This window comes from Phyllostomus hastatus, unplaced genomic scaffold (genome assembly GCF_019186645.2).
Source record: "Phyllostomus hastatus isolate PE091 unplaced genomic scaffold, TTU_PhHast_1.1 phas_scaffold_182, whole genome shotgun sequence".
In the NCBI taxonomy this organism is placed as follows: domain Eukaryota; kingdom Metazoa; phylum Chordata; class Mammalia; order Chiroptera; family Phyllostomidae; genus Phyllostomus; species Phyllostomus hastatus.
Genome location: NW_025334013.1, coordinates 693,094 through 707,838, shown reverse-complemented (window position 1 = coordinate 707,838; position 14,745 = coordinate 693,094). Strand labels below are relative to the sequence as shown.

Sequence of the window (14,745 nt, the reverse complement as noted above, 5' to 3'; positions counted from 1 at the left end):
GTGGCCACACAGCTCAGCCTCTGGGGTGCAGCCGCCAAGCCGCTCTGCCCTCGAGTCCCGCGAGCCCACGGCTGGAGGAGCGGTCTCCAGCCCCGGGAGAGGAGGCCGCAGCCCCGCCGTGGTGGCAGAGAACGTCACGCCGGCCAAAGGCTTTGCTTTATTTCATGCTGGGACCAAAGACCCACGAACCTTTGTCCCCACCTTGTCACCAGCCCGACGAGTGCCGTCCACGCCTAGCCTCGTGCCCCCGCCAGGCTCAGGCCCACAGGGCGGGGCCCTGGAGCCGGCTCGCTCTTCCAGCCCCGAAAGCGCACAGGCCTCCCAGGGCCCTGCGTCCGCCGGCCGGGTCTCGGGGCAGGCCGGCTCCGCTGCTGGGACGGAGGAGCTGGCCGGACGTCCTCGGGTGGGGGGGAGGCGGTGGGAGCCGCCCAGCGGGCGTCCCAGGGAGGGAGGGGACGGAGCCGCTGCTTGGGGGCACGGAGGCCGCCCTCCGGCCTCACGTGGCCCGTTCTCGTCCCCCCTTTCCCCCTCAGGAGCAGGCCGGTCCCGCCCGGGCGTCCTTTCCCCCGGGAAGTCCCGGGCCGCGGAGGGCCGGCCTCACATGGTGTAGGCCGCCCAGTAGACGACGTTGACGGCGGCGAAGGCCGCAGGGAACACGGCGCGGGCGTACATGTCGATGGTGTCTGCGTCGATGGGCTTGAAGAGCGCGCGGAGGCCTCCCCGGGCCCCCGCGCGGGCCCCCCCCTGCTTGCGGGGCTCCCCCGTCTCCACCTCCACCGACCTGTAGGAGCCCAGGAGGTTCCGGGGCGCGCGGCTTGGCCGGTGCGACGCCGCCAGCTCCTGGGAGACGCCGGCGGCCGAGAGGGAGAAGAGGACGATGGCGCTCCTCACGTCCATCTGCAGGGAGGGGTGGGGCGGGGCTGAGGGCCGCCTGGCCCAGGCCCCCAGGGCTGCCACTCGAGACCCCCGACCGCCCACCCACCCCCGGCCCAGGCAAGCACACGAGAGCCCCGGCGTGGGGAGTGACGTCCGCAGGGCAGGCGGCAGAGGGTCCTGGGCTGGGCTGGGTGAGGGGGGGTGCTGTCCCTGGTCCTGAGCTCCAGAGACCCAGCCTGGCCCATCCTCACCTCTGCCCTCTGCTCCATGACCTTGACCTTGGCCTTTTGCTTCTTCCGGTAGTCGGCGTTGAAGTGGGCGAAGGCGTACTCCACCAGCGCGGCAAACACGAACACGTAGCAGATCCAGAAGTATACATCCAGCGCCTTGATGGCCGACGCCCGGGGGAGGGAGGAGCGGGCGCTGACCATCAGGGTGGTCATGGTGAGCACCGTGGTGATGCCTGCGGGAGTCGCCGGGCTGATCTCGGCGCCACGCCAGCCCCACCGGGGACAGGCCGGCTCCTCTGCCCGGGCCTGGCCCGGCTGGCCCCACCCCTGGCCTCCCGCCACCTCCCGGGAGGAGAGGCCAGGCCGGTACCGAGAGACACTCTGGCGGGCACGGCGGCCTGGCTGATCCAGAAGGAGACCCAGGACATGGCGACCAGGAGCACGGAGGGCATGTAGGACTGGATGATGTAGACGCCCCGGTTCCTCCGCAGCTGGAAGTACAGGCTGAGCCGCGGGAACTGGCCGGCTGCGGACCAGACCCGGTCAGGGCCCGGCACCGCCCCTGCCCCCGCCCCGCCACCACCCCGGTCCTCGGGGCTGTGGCCACTCTCACAAGGAAGGAGGACCCCAGACCCCTGCCTCCTCCACCTCCCCACGCAGCCTGGTGGGTCAGGGGTCTCCCCAGCCCCGGGCCCAGCCTTCAGGGAGAGGCCGGCCGCGCCACAGGGCCACCCAGAGGGAGGCTCGGAGGAAGAGCCCGCCATCGTCCCCGCGCTGGCCCGGGGGGCCCTCCTCCCCTGGCCCTCTGCCACGCAGAGCCAGTCTCCCGGAAAGAGCAAGGCTGGGCTCCCAGGCCCTGGTGGCGGCGCAAGAGCGGCCAGGACACAAGGCAGCCCCGAGGCTCGGCCCCCGAGCCCCTGCAGTGCCGGGGTCCCAGGAGCACCCCACATCCTCAGGCTGCCCTCAAGCCCAGCGTGCTGCCAGCCACTGGGAAGCGACAGAGGGCCAGGGAATAAATAGAAAAAGAGCTGACCCACGTCCACCCTGCGCGGCCCGTGCCCCAGCTGCACCCTCGGAGCCGCCCCCAGGAAGAGCCCCCCCCCAGGAAGAGGCCCCCCCCCAGGAAGAGGCCCCGCGAGGCCGCACCACCTGACTTGAAGTTCATCAGCTCCGTGGAGAAGCGGTAGTGGGTGATGGTGAACTGGGCCAGCTGCAGCTTGTCCAGCCCGTGGATCTGCTCCTGGTTTTCCGACCAGTAGTAGATGATGTCCTCGGACGAGTAGCCGTCTGCGGGGGAGCCCAGCGCCCTCAGCGCCCGGGGCCCCCCCGCGGGAGCCCCCTGCCCCCACCCGGAGCCCAGCACAGCAGCAACGCGGAGTGAGGAGGCGGCGTCGGGCGGGTGGGCGGGGCCAGGAGAGCGGCAGGAGCGCAGGTCACCGTGGCCCCCCGGTGAGCCGCGGGGGCTGCCGCGGTGGCCTGGCTGTCCCGGGCAGGCTCCTCTGGCCTCATAGCCCCTTCTGTTCCTGCCCAGGCTTCTCGCGCCAGGGACACCCCATCCCAGACGCCTCCCTGCGGCCGAGCCGGACTGGCCGCCCTGGGCCTGGACAGTCGGAGACCCCCCCGCGGGCCCCCAGCCGAGGCCCCACCCACCCTCCGGGGCGCAGGGAGGCCACGCCCGAGGAGCCCCGCCCCCGGGGCGGCACTCACAGCTCTCCAGGTGCAGCGCGCACTCCTGCTCGTCCAGGGGGTACTTGGCCAGGTCCATGTCACAGGCCACCGTGGAGGTGATTCTGTGCGGGAGGTCGCCAGGTGTGAGGCCGGGCCCGCGGGCTGGCAGCGCCCCCTGCCGGACAGGCTGAGAGGCGCCCGTGCCGCCCAGAGGGCGTCTCCGGGAGCCCCCGCCTGGGTGGGGCCCGGCGCCCACCTCTGATGGTGGGAAGCCGGCTCCTGGGTGGAAACTGAGAACTGACCACTTTACAGAAATTTGTGGTTCGTCCTTCAGGAATGAAGGACTGGGCTCCATTCACTTTCTTCGTCCCGCAAGACGATGGACTTTGTGGCCAGGGCAGGCCCTGGGAGGCTGGTCCCGCCATGTGCCCAGCCCACCAGGCAGACGCCCCGGGGTGCCTGCTGACCGTGAAACGGAGCCGGACCGGCTGCCCGGGGTTCCGATTTCCCCAGAGAACTTAGACTCCCGTGTAACCCTCCTGATTTTTGAAACGTTGGCAATGAATGCCATCGTCATGAGGCCCGTGTCCCAGAGCACGTGTTCAAACACCCAGACACACGTGTTCGTAGCAGCGTAACCCACAGCCGCCCGAAGGCAGACGCGGCCCAGCGTCCGTGGGTGGGCGAGTGGGTGGGGGCACCGGGGGGCGCGTACGGGGTGTCCGCCCAAGAAGGGGTGAGATCCCGCCCAGCACCACAACGTGCGTGAGCCCCGCAGGCGCTTCGCCAAGGGGGAGCTGCCGGGCGCGCAAGGTCACCCGGGGTGTGACTCGCTTTCCACGGCGCGTGCAGGCGGGGCACACGCACGGACGCGGGGGCGGGCGGTGCCCGCGGCGGGTGCAGCGCCACCGCCGGGGGGGGCACGGGGCCCCCTTTGGGGGGTCTGGACCTACACAGAGCTGAGGTCTGCACGAGGCTGGGAGAGCAGTGACCGTGGCTGCGCTGTTCGTGTTTCAAGGGTCCCCTTTACAGACGAGAGCTGGTGGGGGGCTGGGGGCAGGGGGCGGAGGGACTGAGCGAGGGGGGACAGGGACTCGTGGACGACCGTGTGGGGGCTGCTGGCGGGAGGGGGCGCCAGGGTGCTAAGTGCTGACGGGAAAACCACGATAAAGACCGAATCAGACGCAGACGGTGCATCTCGCGTTGGGTGGATTTCACCCCAGTTTCTGAGGAAAACTCTGTGTTGGCCAAAGGCTACGCCCGCCAGCTCCCTCCCGGGCGGCCACCTCGGCCTCGGCCGCGTCCCGGGCGGCTGCCGGTCGTTGGCGGGTGTGACCCACCCCCCCAGCAGCGGGCGGCGGGCTCACCGGATGCTGTACAGGATCACGCCGTCCGGCTGCAGCCGGATGAGCTTGTTCTCCACGGTCACGTCGTGGAACCAGGCAGACTTGGCGTTCACAATGAAGGTGTCCGGGAGCCAGAGCTTGTCCACGAAGCGGCTGTCCAGGCCCAGCGTCTCGTTGGTGTGGTTGTAGGAGAGCCGGCTGTCACGCCAGCTCTGGTGCAGGAACACCGTCATGGTGTACTCCTGTGGGGGCAGGGGCCCCCCACCCCCGTCAGCCGCTCTGCCCCAGGGCGCACGGCCGCGGGGGTCGGGGGGGATGGAGGCGGACGGCACCTACCATGTTCACCTCGGATATGTGGTCGATGCTGGCCACCTCGATGGCCAGTGCCACGTTCACAGGGGGGCCTGGGAGGAGGGAGCGGGGCTGAGGCCAGACCCTGGCCCCCCAGGCAGGCAGGGCGGGAGCAGCCGGGTGCTTTGTGGAGGGGGCCATGTGGGCGCAAGTCTGCGGCGAGGCCCAGAGGGCCCACCTTCCCAGCTGGGTCCCCGGGGGCGGCACTCCAGATGTGACACAGACTCGGGGGAGCCAGCCCCGAGCCAGGGGTCACACGCACACAGGGCAGGCCCCGGGCCCCAGCCGCCTGCCGGCTCACCTCCGATGCCCGGCCGGAAGTTCCGGGCGTAGCCCTCGATCAGGCCGTCCAGGTTGGGGAGCCAAGAGATCTCCAGGTTGGAGCCGACGTAGTCCCCGATGTCATTCATCGCTCTGGGGGAGCAAGGCCCACACTGGTCTCAGGCGCGGCCCCGGGGACAGAACCTGTGTCCCTACCTGAGGCGGCCGCTCTGTGCCCGGCACCTGGGCCAGCAGGGACAGGGAGGACCCCCTGAGGGCCCCTCCAGGCCAGGAGTCTCGCCGGAAACAGGGCGCCCAGGGAGACGCAGGGCCCAGGGCTGCCCCGTCCTTTCCCCAGCCTCTGTGTCTGCCCCACCAGCTCGGCCTGGACGGAGGCTGCCAGGGCCCGGCAGAGCCCCCAGCCTGGCCTGTGCCCTCCGACTCCCTCCACAAATGCTCCTCGGGGGGCAGCCAGCCCAGAGCCCCCCCATCGGACAGGCCCAAGCGACCTTGACACGGCCACCCAGCAGCCTTGCAGCCTCTGAAGCAAAGTCCCCTGCAGGTGGGGACTCGGGAGAAAAGTGTACGACCAGGAAGCTGAGGCCCAGGGCCTGGGAGGGGCAGGGGGGGAGACCTGGACGGCCCAGGGGCAGGGGCAGCCGGCCTCCTGCTCTCTGTCCCTTGCCGACAGGCCCGGGCCTCACCCCAGAGTCCCCCCAAATCGCCATGCACTTCTGGAGCTCAGTGTGACTCCAGGGAAGCAGGGGCCGTAGCTCCCGGCTGCAGGACGATCCCACTGACAGCCTGGCGGGGCCACCGCGGGCGTCTCCCGTGTGGCAGACACCTTGTGTCCATGCACACGCTGGACAGCCGGACACACCGAGCTCCCCAGAAGCAACATCTGCCCACCCTCCTTCCGTCCACCTGACCCGGGGTGATGAGCAGCGGCCCCCGAAACTCCCGCCCACCCAGGACCTCAGAGCGGCGCCTCCTTTGGAAACAGGGTCTCTGTGGCTGAGACTGGCTGAGATGAGGTCGTGCTGGATGGACGAGGGTGGGTCCCATGCCCCCCGAGTGCGGGGACGGGGGCAGAGGGGGGCAGCCACAGGCCCGGGGGCTGGAAGCACTGGGGGCTGGAACAGGCTGGGAACGGGTCCTCCTCGTGGCCTCAGCAGGAAGCAGCCTGCCCGCACCGTGGTATTGAACCTGCAGCCCCCAGAAGTGGCAGAGACCCAGTGTCTGTGGTTCTAAGCCCCCAGGTTTCCGGTCACTGGTTACAGCAGCCCCAGGACAGTCGTCCCTGACCTCCAGCCCTCAGGGAGGGGCTCACACAGTGGGGGGGCAGGGCACTTTCCCTCAGTCGCAGAGCTAGAGGTGACCGGGGCCGTTCAAGAGTAATGCTCCTGCTATTCTCTGAATTGCTTCCATTCTGACGGGTCACTTTGGGCCCCAAGCCTGGCCTGAGCTCACGGGGGACACGTGAGGGGCCAGGATCTGGATCTGGGGTGGCCAGGAACCCGGACTTCTGGGCTCCCTGTGCCTGCAGACAGACCATCCAGAGCCAGCCCTGACCGTGGGCCCAGGCGCCCACTCCAGGCCCTTCCTTCTGCTGTGACGAGAAGACTGGCGTCCCTTCTGGGTCCCCACCGCGCGGTGGCCAATCCTCCCTCCCAAGGGTGGGGGCCGCACCCCAGGCTCCCCTGGCCTCCTGCTCCCCGGGGACTACCTCCTTGTCGTCTGTGGCCTGGCCCCCCGCTCCTGCTCCGCTGTGACTGTCCACACAGCCAGGCTGCGGCCCTGCCCCCGTGTCCAGCCCCTCGCCCAGTGCCCCACCGCGGGGGTCCACCACAGCCCACACCTGGGCTCTCCGACTCCGGCTCCCCCTGCTCCTCCAGAGCCCCCTGGGGCCTCGGCCGAGCCTCTGTCCCCGTCCCCCCCCTTCCGGTCCTCCGCCCCCCCCTGCACAAGCCCACCACTGCCTCACCCGGCCCTGGGCTCGGGACAAGGCTCCCGTTTCCAAACCGGGCTTCTGGAGAGAGAGTGCACGTGCACCCTGGGGGAGGGGGGAGCGAACAGGTGACCCTGGGCCAGACACACCTGAGACAGAGAGGGGCCTGGGCCCCCCCCCACCCGGGGGACCTTGCATTTCTGGAGTGGCCGTGAGTGGGGACTGGGGCTCCGGGGCTGAGTCTGCGGCCCAGACAGGGAGCCCCGCCCTGCGCCCTCAGAGAGCCCAGAACCCCCGGGGCCGTCTGGGTTCCCGAGCCCCAGTGGCAGGGGCACCAAGGCCCCTGGTCCCTTTCACACGTGACCTTTTGAGGAAGGTTGACTCGGAGCCTGGAGCTTCTCGGCGAATGACACTGAAGACCCCAATCTACCCCGAGGTCCACCTTGGAGGTTCACGGCCCCATCCAGGGAGGGGTGGGCCGGCTCTTTGTGTAACCAAGTGTAAGACGGAACGGATAAGAAGTCCCGGCCCCAAGCAGAGCACCATCAAACAGGCGAATGGAGGTCACCCTGAAGGTCGGCGGAAAGGGATCTGAAACAGGCTTTATTTTTGGACTGGCCCAGCTGCCATCCAGCGGCAGCGGCAGCCGGAACGAGGTCGTCAGGAGACGCTGTCCTTCCCGGGCCTCGGGGCAGCGGTGCAGGGGGGGGACCCTCCTTCCTCCTCCCCCCTGCCCCCCCCACCCCCCATCCCACACCCACTCTGGGGCAGGAGGGCAGCACCAGGGCCGGCCCCTGCGTGAAGCCGGCCTGGGAGGAGCGGGGCACCCGCCAGAGACTGCTGAGCCTCTGCCGCCTCTGGGAGCGAGAAGGGGGCAGGCTCCCCCGGAGGCCCCTTCCTAGCTAGGACAGGGCTGGCCGTGTCCCGGCTGCGGAGGGACGCAAGGGGCCGGAATGCCAAGGAGGGCCTGCTCCCTGCTAGTCTGGATGCCAGGGGGCGTTTGGGGGTGGGGCCGGGGGTGGGGAGCTCCACCGGGAGCAAGAGCACGGTGGCTCTGACCTGGTGGCTCTGACCAGCGTCTGGGGAGAGGGCCTCTGGCCCAAGGCAGCCCGGGACCCCTGTGGTGGCCCAGGGCGGGGCTTCCTTCCGCATGGTGGCCAGCTCCGGGGAAGCAGTGGCCGCCGGGACGGGACGGGCAGCTCCCGCCCTGCACTCTGGGTGTCAGCAGACCTCCCCCCGCTCCTGCCCCTGTCACTCATCTGCGTCCCAGGGGACTGGTGGGGGACAGGACAGGGGAAGGTGGGCTCGCTGAGCAGAGCCGCGGGGCCCTGCTCCCTGCGAGGGCCGCCACCATGCACACACACCAGCCCACGGAGCCCCGGCAGCTCTGTTTTTAGAGCAACACCAGCCACGCCGGCACCTCAGTTACCAAGGCGAAGAGGAGCCCGTCGCAGGCGCACAGGGAGCCGGCGAGGTGGGGGCTGCGGGCGCGGCCTCTCCAGGGAGACCGAGGTGCCGGCAGCTGGGGAGGGCCGCCCACTCGGCGCCCACACCCCAGTGGGTGGGCAGGCCCCTGGCTTCGACCCAGCCCCACCCCCCGACGCTGCCCCACATGTGGCTTCTCTTCCCACCGAGCTTCTCCCGCCGGCACCGCTGCGCAGCGGCGGCCGGCTCAGGCACCTCCCGTGAGTCCCACTGCCCCCCGCTGCTGCGGGGGTGAGGACCTGGACGCCGAGGGGCCAGGGTGCAGCCCTCCGCTCTCTGGGCTGAGGGCACCGAAGCTGACGGCAGGGAGGGAGAGGTCTGAAGGCGGCCCACCCAGGCCCACAGAGCACAGGTGACACCCCTCACCCGACACCCCGGAGCCAGATGGGGGGTCGGTCGCAGTTCAGAATGTTCCAGACTTCAGAAAGGTGGCATGGTTTGCGTGCACTCTCGGGGGGTCTGGGGAACATCCCAGCGGGACATGCATAAATGTGACCCTGAAACAGGGCGGGTAAAGATGGACGATCCTCTGGTTGGAGAGAGACAGGCTCTCCTGCCAAATGAGTGTTGGGGTCACACTGGGGCTAAGATGTTGAGGTTCGGATCTCATTGCCAAGGCCAGGGGCTGGGCCGCCAGCCGACCGGGGCGTCCAGCGCATGCAGCTCCGGCCGGCCTCAGCCGTCCCTTCCCGGTTCTGTGCAGCAGGGAGGGGGAAGCCAGAAGGCCTTTGGGGCTCGGGGAGAGAGCAAGTCCCCCCCCGGGGATGGGGCGCCCCAGCCCCGCGGGCACCACAGGGACAGCGGCTGTTCCCGGGCTGTGCTGGCTCTGTCCCCGCCCCAGCAGCGAGGGCCTCCGGCCACATCCTCGCTGCTGAGCTGCCTGAGCACTTACAGCCCGAGGCCGGCTGGGGGTCAGCCGCTTCCAGTTCTGAAGCCTTTGACGTCCCCTGGCTGACCATGGCGTCGGACAAGGGGGGCATCTGGTCTGCCGTTGCTCTGCAGAGCCCGGGCACCAAAGCGGCCCCCACGACGCCCACGGAAGGGGCCCGGCGGGGAGCGGAGCGGAGCCCGGACTGTGCTGGCGTCTGGGAGGCAGCCGGAGGGCGCCTAGGCCCCCGGAGCCCTTCCCGGGGAGCCAGGGCCCTCGTCCCACCCACTGCCGGGAAGAGATCCCGAGGTTTCCTGCTGCCGGGGGCACCTGGTCTGCTCCCACCTGCGTCTCCCCGAGCTCAGGCTGGGAGGACGCCCTTTGGAAGGACCTCTGGAGGGAGACCCCGGCACCCCAGCCGGCACTTTCACAGCACACAGCTGCGACCTGCCCCAGGACGCAGAGGAGCCCGCGCGGCTCTGCTCCCACGGAGAGGGGGAGCCTCCTCCGGTTCTCGCGTCCCCCCTTTCCTCCTGCCGCGCAGCGCGCAGCGCGCAGCCCGCGCCGGGAAGGGCGCTCGCCGGCCGGGCGCCGGCCAAGTGCTGCCCGGGCTCCTCGGGGCAAAATTGAGAACAGCTACGACCCTCGCCCCGCCCCGCCCCGCAGCGCCGGTTCAGCACCGGACGGCGGACAGCACCCGGGGGCGGCCGCGGCCGGGGTGCGGAAAGGAGCGCGGGCGCGGGGAGACGGCGCGGGGGCGGCCCCGAGAGAGACGCGGACAGACGAGGGGGCGCGGGCGGGGGCGGCACAAGACAAACTTGGGGCGGGGGACAGACACGAGGGGAACCAGGGGCGGGGACCGACATGGGAGGATGGGGGGCAGACACGGAGAAAGGGGGGCGGGCTTGGGGGCGGGCGCGGGGGCAACCGGGCGGGCAGACAGGGGGCGAGCCGGGGTTCGCGCCCCGCTCCGTCCCCGCAGCCCGGTGTCGGCGCCGGCGCGCGCGGACGCGGGGCCGCTCACCTGGTGCCGCGGGGCTGCTGCGCGCAGAGCAGGAGGAGCGGCGGCAGCAGCCAGGCCAGCGCGTTCATGGCCTCCGGCCGCTCGGGCTGCACCGGCGCGGCGCCAGGGTCCGGCGGGTCTCGGGCGCTCGCGAAGTTGCTTCTCCGGCGGCCGCGGCGGTGGCACAGGCGGGCGGGAGAGGGAGGGCGCTCGCGCGGGCGCGGACGCGAGGGCGGGGAGCGCGGAGCTGGGAGCCGCCCCGCCCCGAACCCGGCCGCCACCTCACCTGCCTCCCTGGCCGCCCCGGAGCCACGAGCTCCGCCCCCTCCGGCTGCAGCGGCCCCGCCCGGCCGAGCCCCCTCCCCAGTCTGGCGCAGCCCGTCCCACCACCGCGGGTCTAGCGGGAGCTGACGGGGACTCTCCGCGCGCCTGCATGGGAGGTGACCGGCGCACGACCCCCGCTGACGCTGCCTCTTGCCGCCGGAGTAAGCGCCTTCGGACCGAGAGGCGCCTCGTCCGGAGGTGGAGTTCGGCGGGGCCTGATTGTGGGGCTCGCAGCCAGAGAAGCTGGTAGGGGCGGCTCGGGGAGGGTGCCAGCGTCCCTTCAGCCTTCGCCTTCTCCTAGGAGGACCCTTCCAGGACCCTCACGCAGAGCCCGAGCAGGAACCCCAGGAGCAACTCTGACCCCCCCGGGCTGGGGCCTGGGGAGAGGAAAAGGGGTGGGTGCGGCCGCCGACCCGCTGGGGCTATGTGGTCTCAGGCCCGCTGTGGCCACAGCACGGGGCCGCCCCTGTGAGGCGTCGGGATCCACCACACCTGCCTGCAGCCCCCGCCGGGCGGACGGGCGTCTGGGCTCCAGCTGCAGCGGCCCCCGAACTGCCGAGAGAGTCGAGGGCCCGCACATTTCCGATTTCAGCTCTTTTGGGCATAAAATTCCTCAGCAGTTTCCAAAAAAAGCCGATCACTAACTTTAGGCACTTATCACTTCTGGACTTGACACCAGCTGTCTGCAGAAAGTGAATTTCTCAGGATACACCTGAAAGGGGCGACCTCACCCCGGGAGGGTCACCTCCCGGCCAGAGCGGGAGCGGGGGCAGGCGGGAGAAGGGTGGGCGGGCGGGGCTGTGCTGCTGGGGATTGCACCCCAGTCCTGGAGGCCAGGGCCTGGAGGAGGGCAGGTCCCGGTCCCCTGCCCCGAAGCCAGGGACGGGCTCCAGGGAGGCGGGGCAGGTCTCGGGACAGTGCCTGGTGAAGGGGGCCCTTCCGGTTCGGGGCACTGAGCTGGAGGCGCCCGTGGGCTGCAGGTCCCGGTGTGTGTGCCGGGGCGGGCCTGCGGCCTGGCGGCCTGTCCGCCCGCATGGCTCACCGGGAGAACGAGGGAGCTAATGCACGGAAGACGAAACACAAGCCAGCACCCGCGGCAGGGCCTGGCTCAGAGCAAGGGCCGTGAGGGCCCCTGAGGGTTACCTTATTACCACTGTCATGTCGGACCCTCACCTGAGGACAGGCACTTCCTGAGCCTTAGAGAGAGAGGGAGGGGCAGGGAGAGGGGCGGAGAGAGAGACACACACACACACACACATACACGTCCACGAGAGGGAGAAGCATCGGCTGGCTGCCTCCCCGACGCGTCCCGATGAGGGGAGTCGAACCCGCGACCCTTTGGCGTGCAGCCCTTCGGCCGGAGCTCCAACCACCCGAGCCCTCCGGCCAGGGCCACCAGGATTCTTTCCGTTGTCCACCCTCCCCCAGAACAGAGGTCTTGTCCGCCTGCCTCCTCCCAGTGTGGCCTGTGTCGAGGCCTCGGGCGCACACCGGGTGCTTCATACGTGCAGGAAAACACACGGGTTCCGGGTCTCCAGAGCCCCCTGTCGGCCCGGCCACGCAGACCACTTCTCCGGCCGTCCAGTCCCGCGCCTCGGGCCCGCGCGGCAGGCCGGGTCTCCAGGCTGGGCCAGGCGTCTGCTCAGAGGCTCCCGACACCGGGACCCTCTGGGTATCGGAAGGAGTGTGACTGTGGGTGCAGCTGCAGTGCCCGGGTGGACGCCTGGCATCCAACCGCCGCCTCTGCCTCCCACCCTGGAGGTGAACACTCTGAAACCCGAGTGGGGAAAGAAGCCGCCCGCACACCCCTCAGCCCCGGGGGGCCCAGCAGCAGCCCTCTCCCCCTGGAGCACCAGGGAAGCGCACAGACCTCCAGCCCAAAGGCGCGACCCCTCCCCCAGCTGTGCGAGTTTCCCTCCTTCTTCCAGGTCTTTGCGAATCGGTTGGTGGCTCTTCTGAGCCTGCCTCGCTCCGCTGAGGTAGCTCCACTGAGACTCCCCCCAGAACAGGGAGACCTGATGGGGGGTGGGGAGCAGCCCCACGGGAGACCGGGAAGCCCAGTTCTCATGCTCTGCCCCACCGAGCGGCCCTGGGTGGCCGGCCGGCCGTCTGTCCACAGCTGCGAGGGACCGCAGCTGGGTTCGCTGGGCAGAGCGCAGTGGGCGTCCCTGCTCCGCCCCTAACGGGCCGGCGTTTCCTGGCTTCGTGGACACATTTGCACACGGAGGACGTGAGCGGAGCAGGCCGGGCGCCGCACGTCCCGAGGCTGCCGGCCACTGGAAGCGTGCGTTTCCTTAGCGACGGTAACAGGTCGTTTTCCCTGAAAACGCCCAGCTAACTTGCCGGCGCTCGGCCGCCTCCTCTCTCCGGAAAGCGCCGTAGGACCTTCCTTACGTTCGCCCCACTCCTGGTGTTCGTGGGGGAAGGAGGGACCCACCCTGCCCGTGCGACCTGGGGGGAATTTCGAAATCAATGACGAGCAGCGTGTCTGTGGTGGAAGGCTCCCTGGGCCGGACACCCGGGCGACGCCCCGCCCCTTGTCCTGGACGACGCCCCGCCCCTTGTCCTGGACGGCGCCCCGCCCCCTGTCCTGGACGACGCCCCTCCCCCTGTCCTGGACGGCGCACCGCCCCTTGTCCCGGACCGCGCCCCGCCCCTTGTCCCGGACCGCGCCCCGCCCCTTGTCCCGGACAACGCCCCTCCCCTTGTCCTGGACGACGCCCCGCCCCTTGTCCTGGACCGCGCCCCGCCCCCTGTCCTGGCCCTCGGGACGGTGCAGAACGGTGACGACAGACAAGCCCTGGCGTCCTCGCCGGCCAGTGAGAGCCCTACGTGAACCGTGCGCCCGTGCGGCCTCGTGTTCCGGCCTATGATCGGGCGCCCGCACGGCCCGCGCCCGCCACCCTGGCCAGTTCGAGCCTCCGGTGCTCAGAGCTCCTGCGGCAGGCAGGACCCTCCCCTCTGGTCAGACCTGGCGTGTGTCTGACTACGTGACACTGTGGCTTGTCCCAAATTACCAGCCGAAGGTGGCTTCTGCACCAGGCTGGACCCATGCAGAGAGCCCTTGGGCTCCGGGCTCAGGACAGCGACGGCCGGCTTGCTCGGCGCAGGCAGGGGTCACGCTCCCCCATATGGCACTGAGCGGGCGTCTCGCACGAGGCCCTGGGAGGGAGGGAGGGAAACTGCAGCCACAAGGCCGCAGCCCCAGGGGACGGCAACGCCCTGGGTGACGTCCAGAAAGCCACAGACGAGGGTCTGCTGGTCTGCGCGGCTCCAGAGACCATCGGCCCTCGGCCTCTCCGCGTTGTCTCTCCGGTACGCGCTTGGTGGGGGGCTCACAGCGCGTGGGAAGGGATGGGCGGAGGGCTGGCCGTGGTCCATCCAGGCATCAGGATGAGCCCCGGGCGGCAGGGGTGAGTCACAGGGAGATGGGAGGGGAGGCTGCGCGAGCTAAATTTAAAATCCTGGCCTGCTCTGTTGGTGAGGTTGCTTTATTATTTTCCCGGGGAAATGCACCAAACAGAGATGGTGGCAGTGACACAGAAAAGAATTTTCTTGAGCTTGGAGTGTAATTATTAATCCTATGATTTTCAGATGGAACCCATTCATTCGGAGCGGCGGAAGAAACTTGGCAGAAAGGATCAGATGCGAAATACTCTGAGCAGCCTGCGATGGGCCGCCGGGGCTCTGCAAACAAAGGGGGCGATTCACCAGGAAACGGGCTGGGTTTGTTGCCGTTTTTAGTAATCAGGCCCCCGAGAGCCCGTAAACTTGGCCACTGGGAGGATTTTTTCTACATGAGTTAACTAGATGTCCAAGTACCATTGCTCATGGTTATTGTGGTGAAGTTGGAATTCTGTCCTCATATTTCATGTTTTTTCCAAGTGGCAATTTGAATCACTTCACGTGATAGAAAATGTTACACACAAATTAACAGCTCCTGACAAAAAGGCTGTCAATCAAGCGAGGAAAACGTTCTCCTTTCGATGCCACTGCTGAATGACAACCCCACAGGCCTGCGCAAGGCCGGTGCAGGGCGGGCGGTCCCGCCGCTGCCTCCGGCGGTCGGGCTGCCCTCTGCCGGGGAGGACACGGGGGGCCCCGGCCTCTCTCCGGTCCTGGCGCTGACCCTCAATGCAGCGTGCCAGGGAGAGAAGAGCAGACTTGCTGTCATCCTTAAATACCTTCCTTAAAATTCTTCAGGAATGGCCCCTACACAGACCAGATCAATGTCCACTTAACAGACGTCTATGTCATTATTCTCCCTGCTGGGGGCCAAGTATCGGTCCAGGTGTTGGCGGCGTGGGTAAGACAGTAAAGGTCCCCGCCCGCCCTGGGCTCACCTCCTGGGCGAGAACCGGGGCATCGGTGAGTAAACGGAGAAA

The 14,745-nt window shown here is 69.3% G+C and overlaps 1 protein-coding gene across 3 annotated transcripts; it reads right to left on the bottom strand.

The window, feature by feature from the left end:
- Positions 1–49: 49 nt before the first annotated feature.
- GABRD (gamma-aminobutyric acid type A receptor subunit delta) lies at positions 50–10,175 on the bottom strand. 3 transcript variants are annotated; one of them, XM_045859437.1, is made up of 9 exons: positions 10,058–10,175; positions 4,773–4,885; positions 4,457–4,524; positions 4,142–4,362; positions 2,814–2,896; positions 2,256–2,393; positions 1,477–1,632; positions 1,128–1,339; positions 50–897 (listed from the first exon to the last, which is right to left on the bottom strand). In XM_045859437.1, exons 1-9 carry the CDS (start codon positions 10,123–10,125, stop codon positions 598–600), a joined length of 1,359 nt encoding a protein of 452 aa, XP_045715393.1. In that variant the 5' UTR covers positions 10,126–10,175; the 3' UTR covers positions 50–597. The 3 variants fall into 3 exon arrangements, with proteins under 3 accessions (XP_045715393.1, XP_045715394.1, XP_045715395.1); XM_045859438.1 differs by having other exon boundaries at positions 4,142–4,332; XM_045859439.1 differs by lacking the exon at positions 10,058–10,175 and adding an exon at positions 7,045–7,169.
- Positions 10,176–14,745: the final 4,570 nt, after the last annotated feature.

Coding starts and splice junctions, on each gene's coding strand:
- GABRD (XM_045859437.1), bottom strand. CDS start 10,125: ATGAACGCGCTGGCCTGGCTGCTGCCGCCGCTCCTCCTGCTCTGCGCG. Junction 1,633..2,255: donor GCTGATGAACTTCAAGTCAG/GTGGTGCGGCCT, acceptor TCTGGTCCGCAG/CCGGCCAGTTCCCGCGGCTC. Junction 1,340..1,476: donor GCCCGCCAGAGTGTCTCTCG/GTACCGGCCTGG, acceptor CGACTCCCGCAG/GCATCACCACGGTGCTCACC.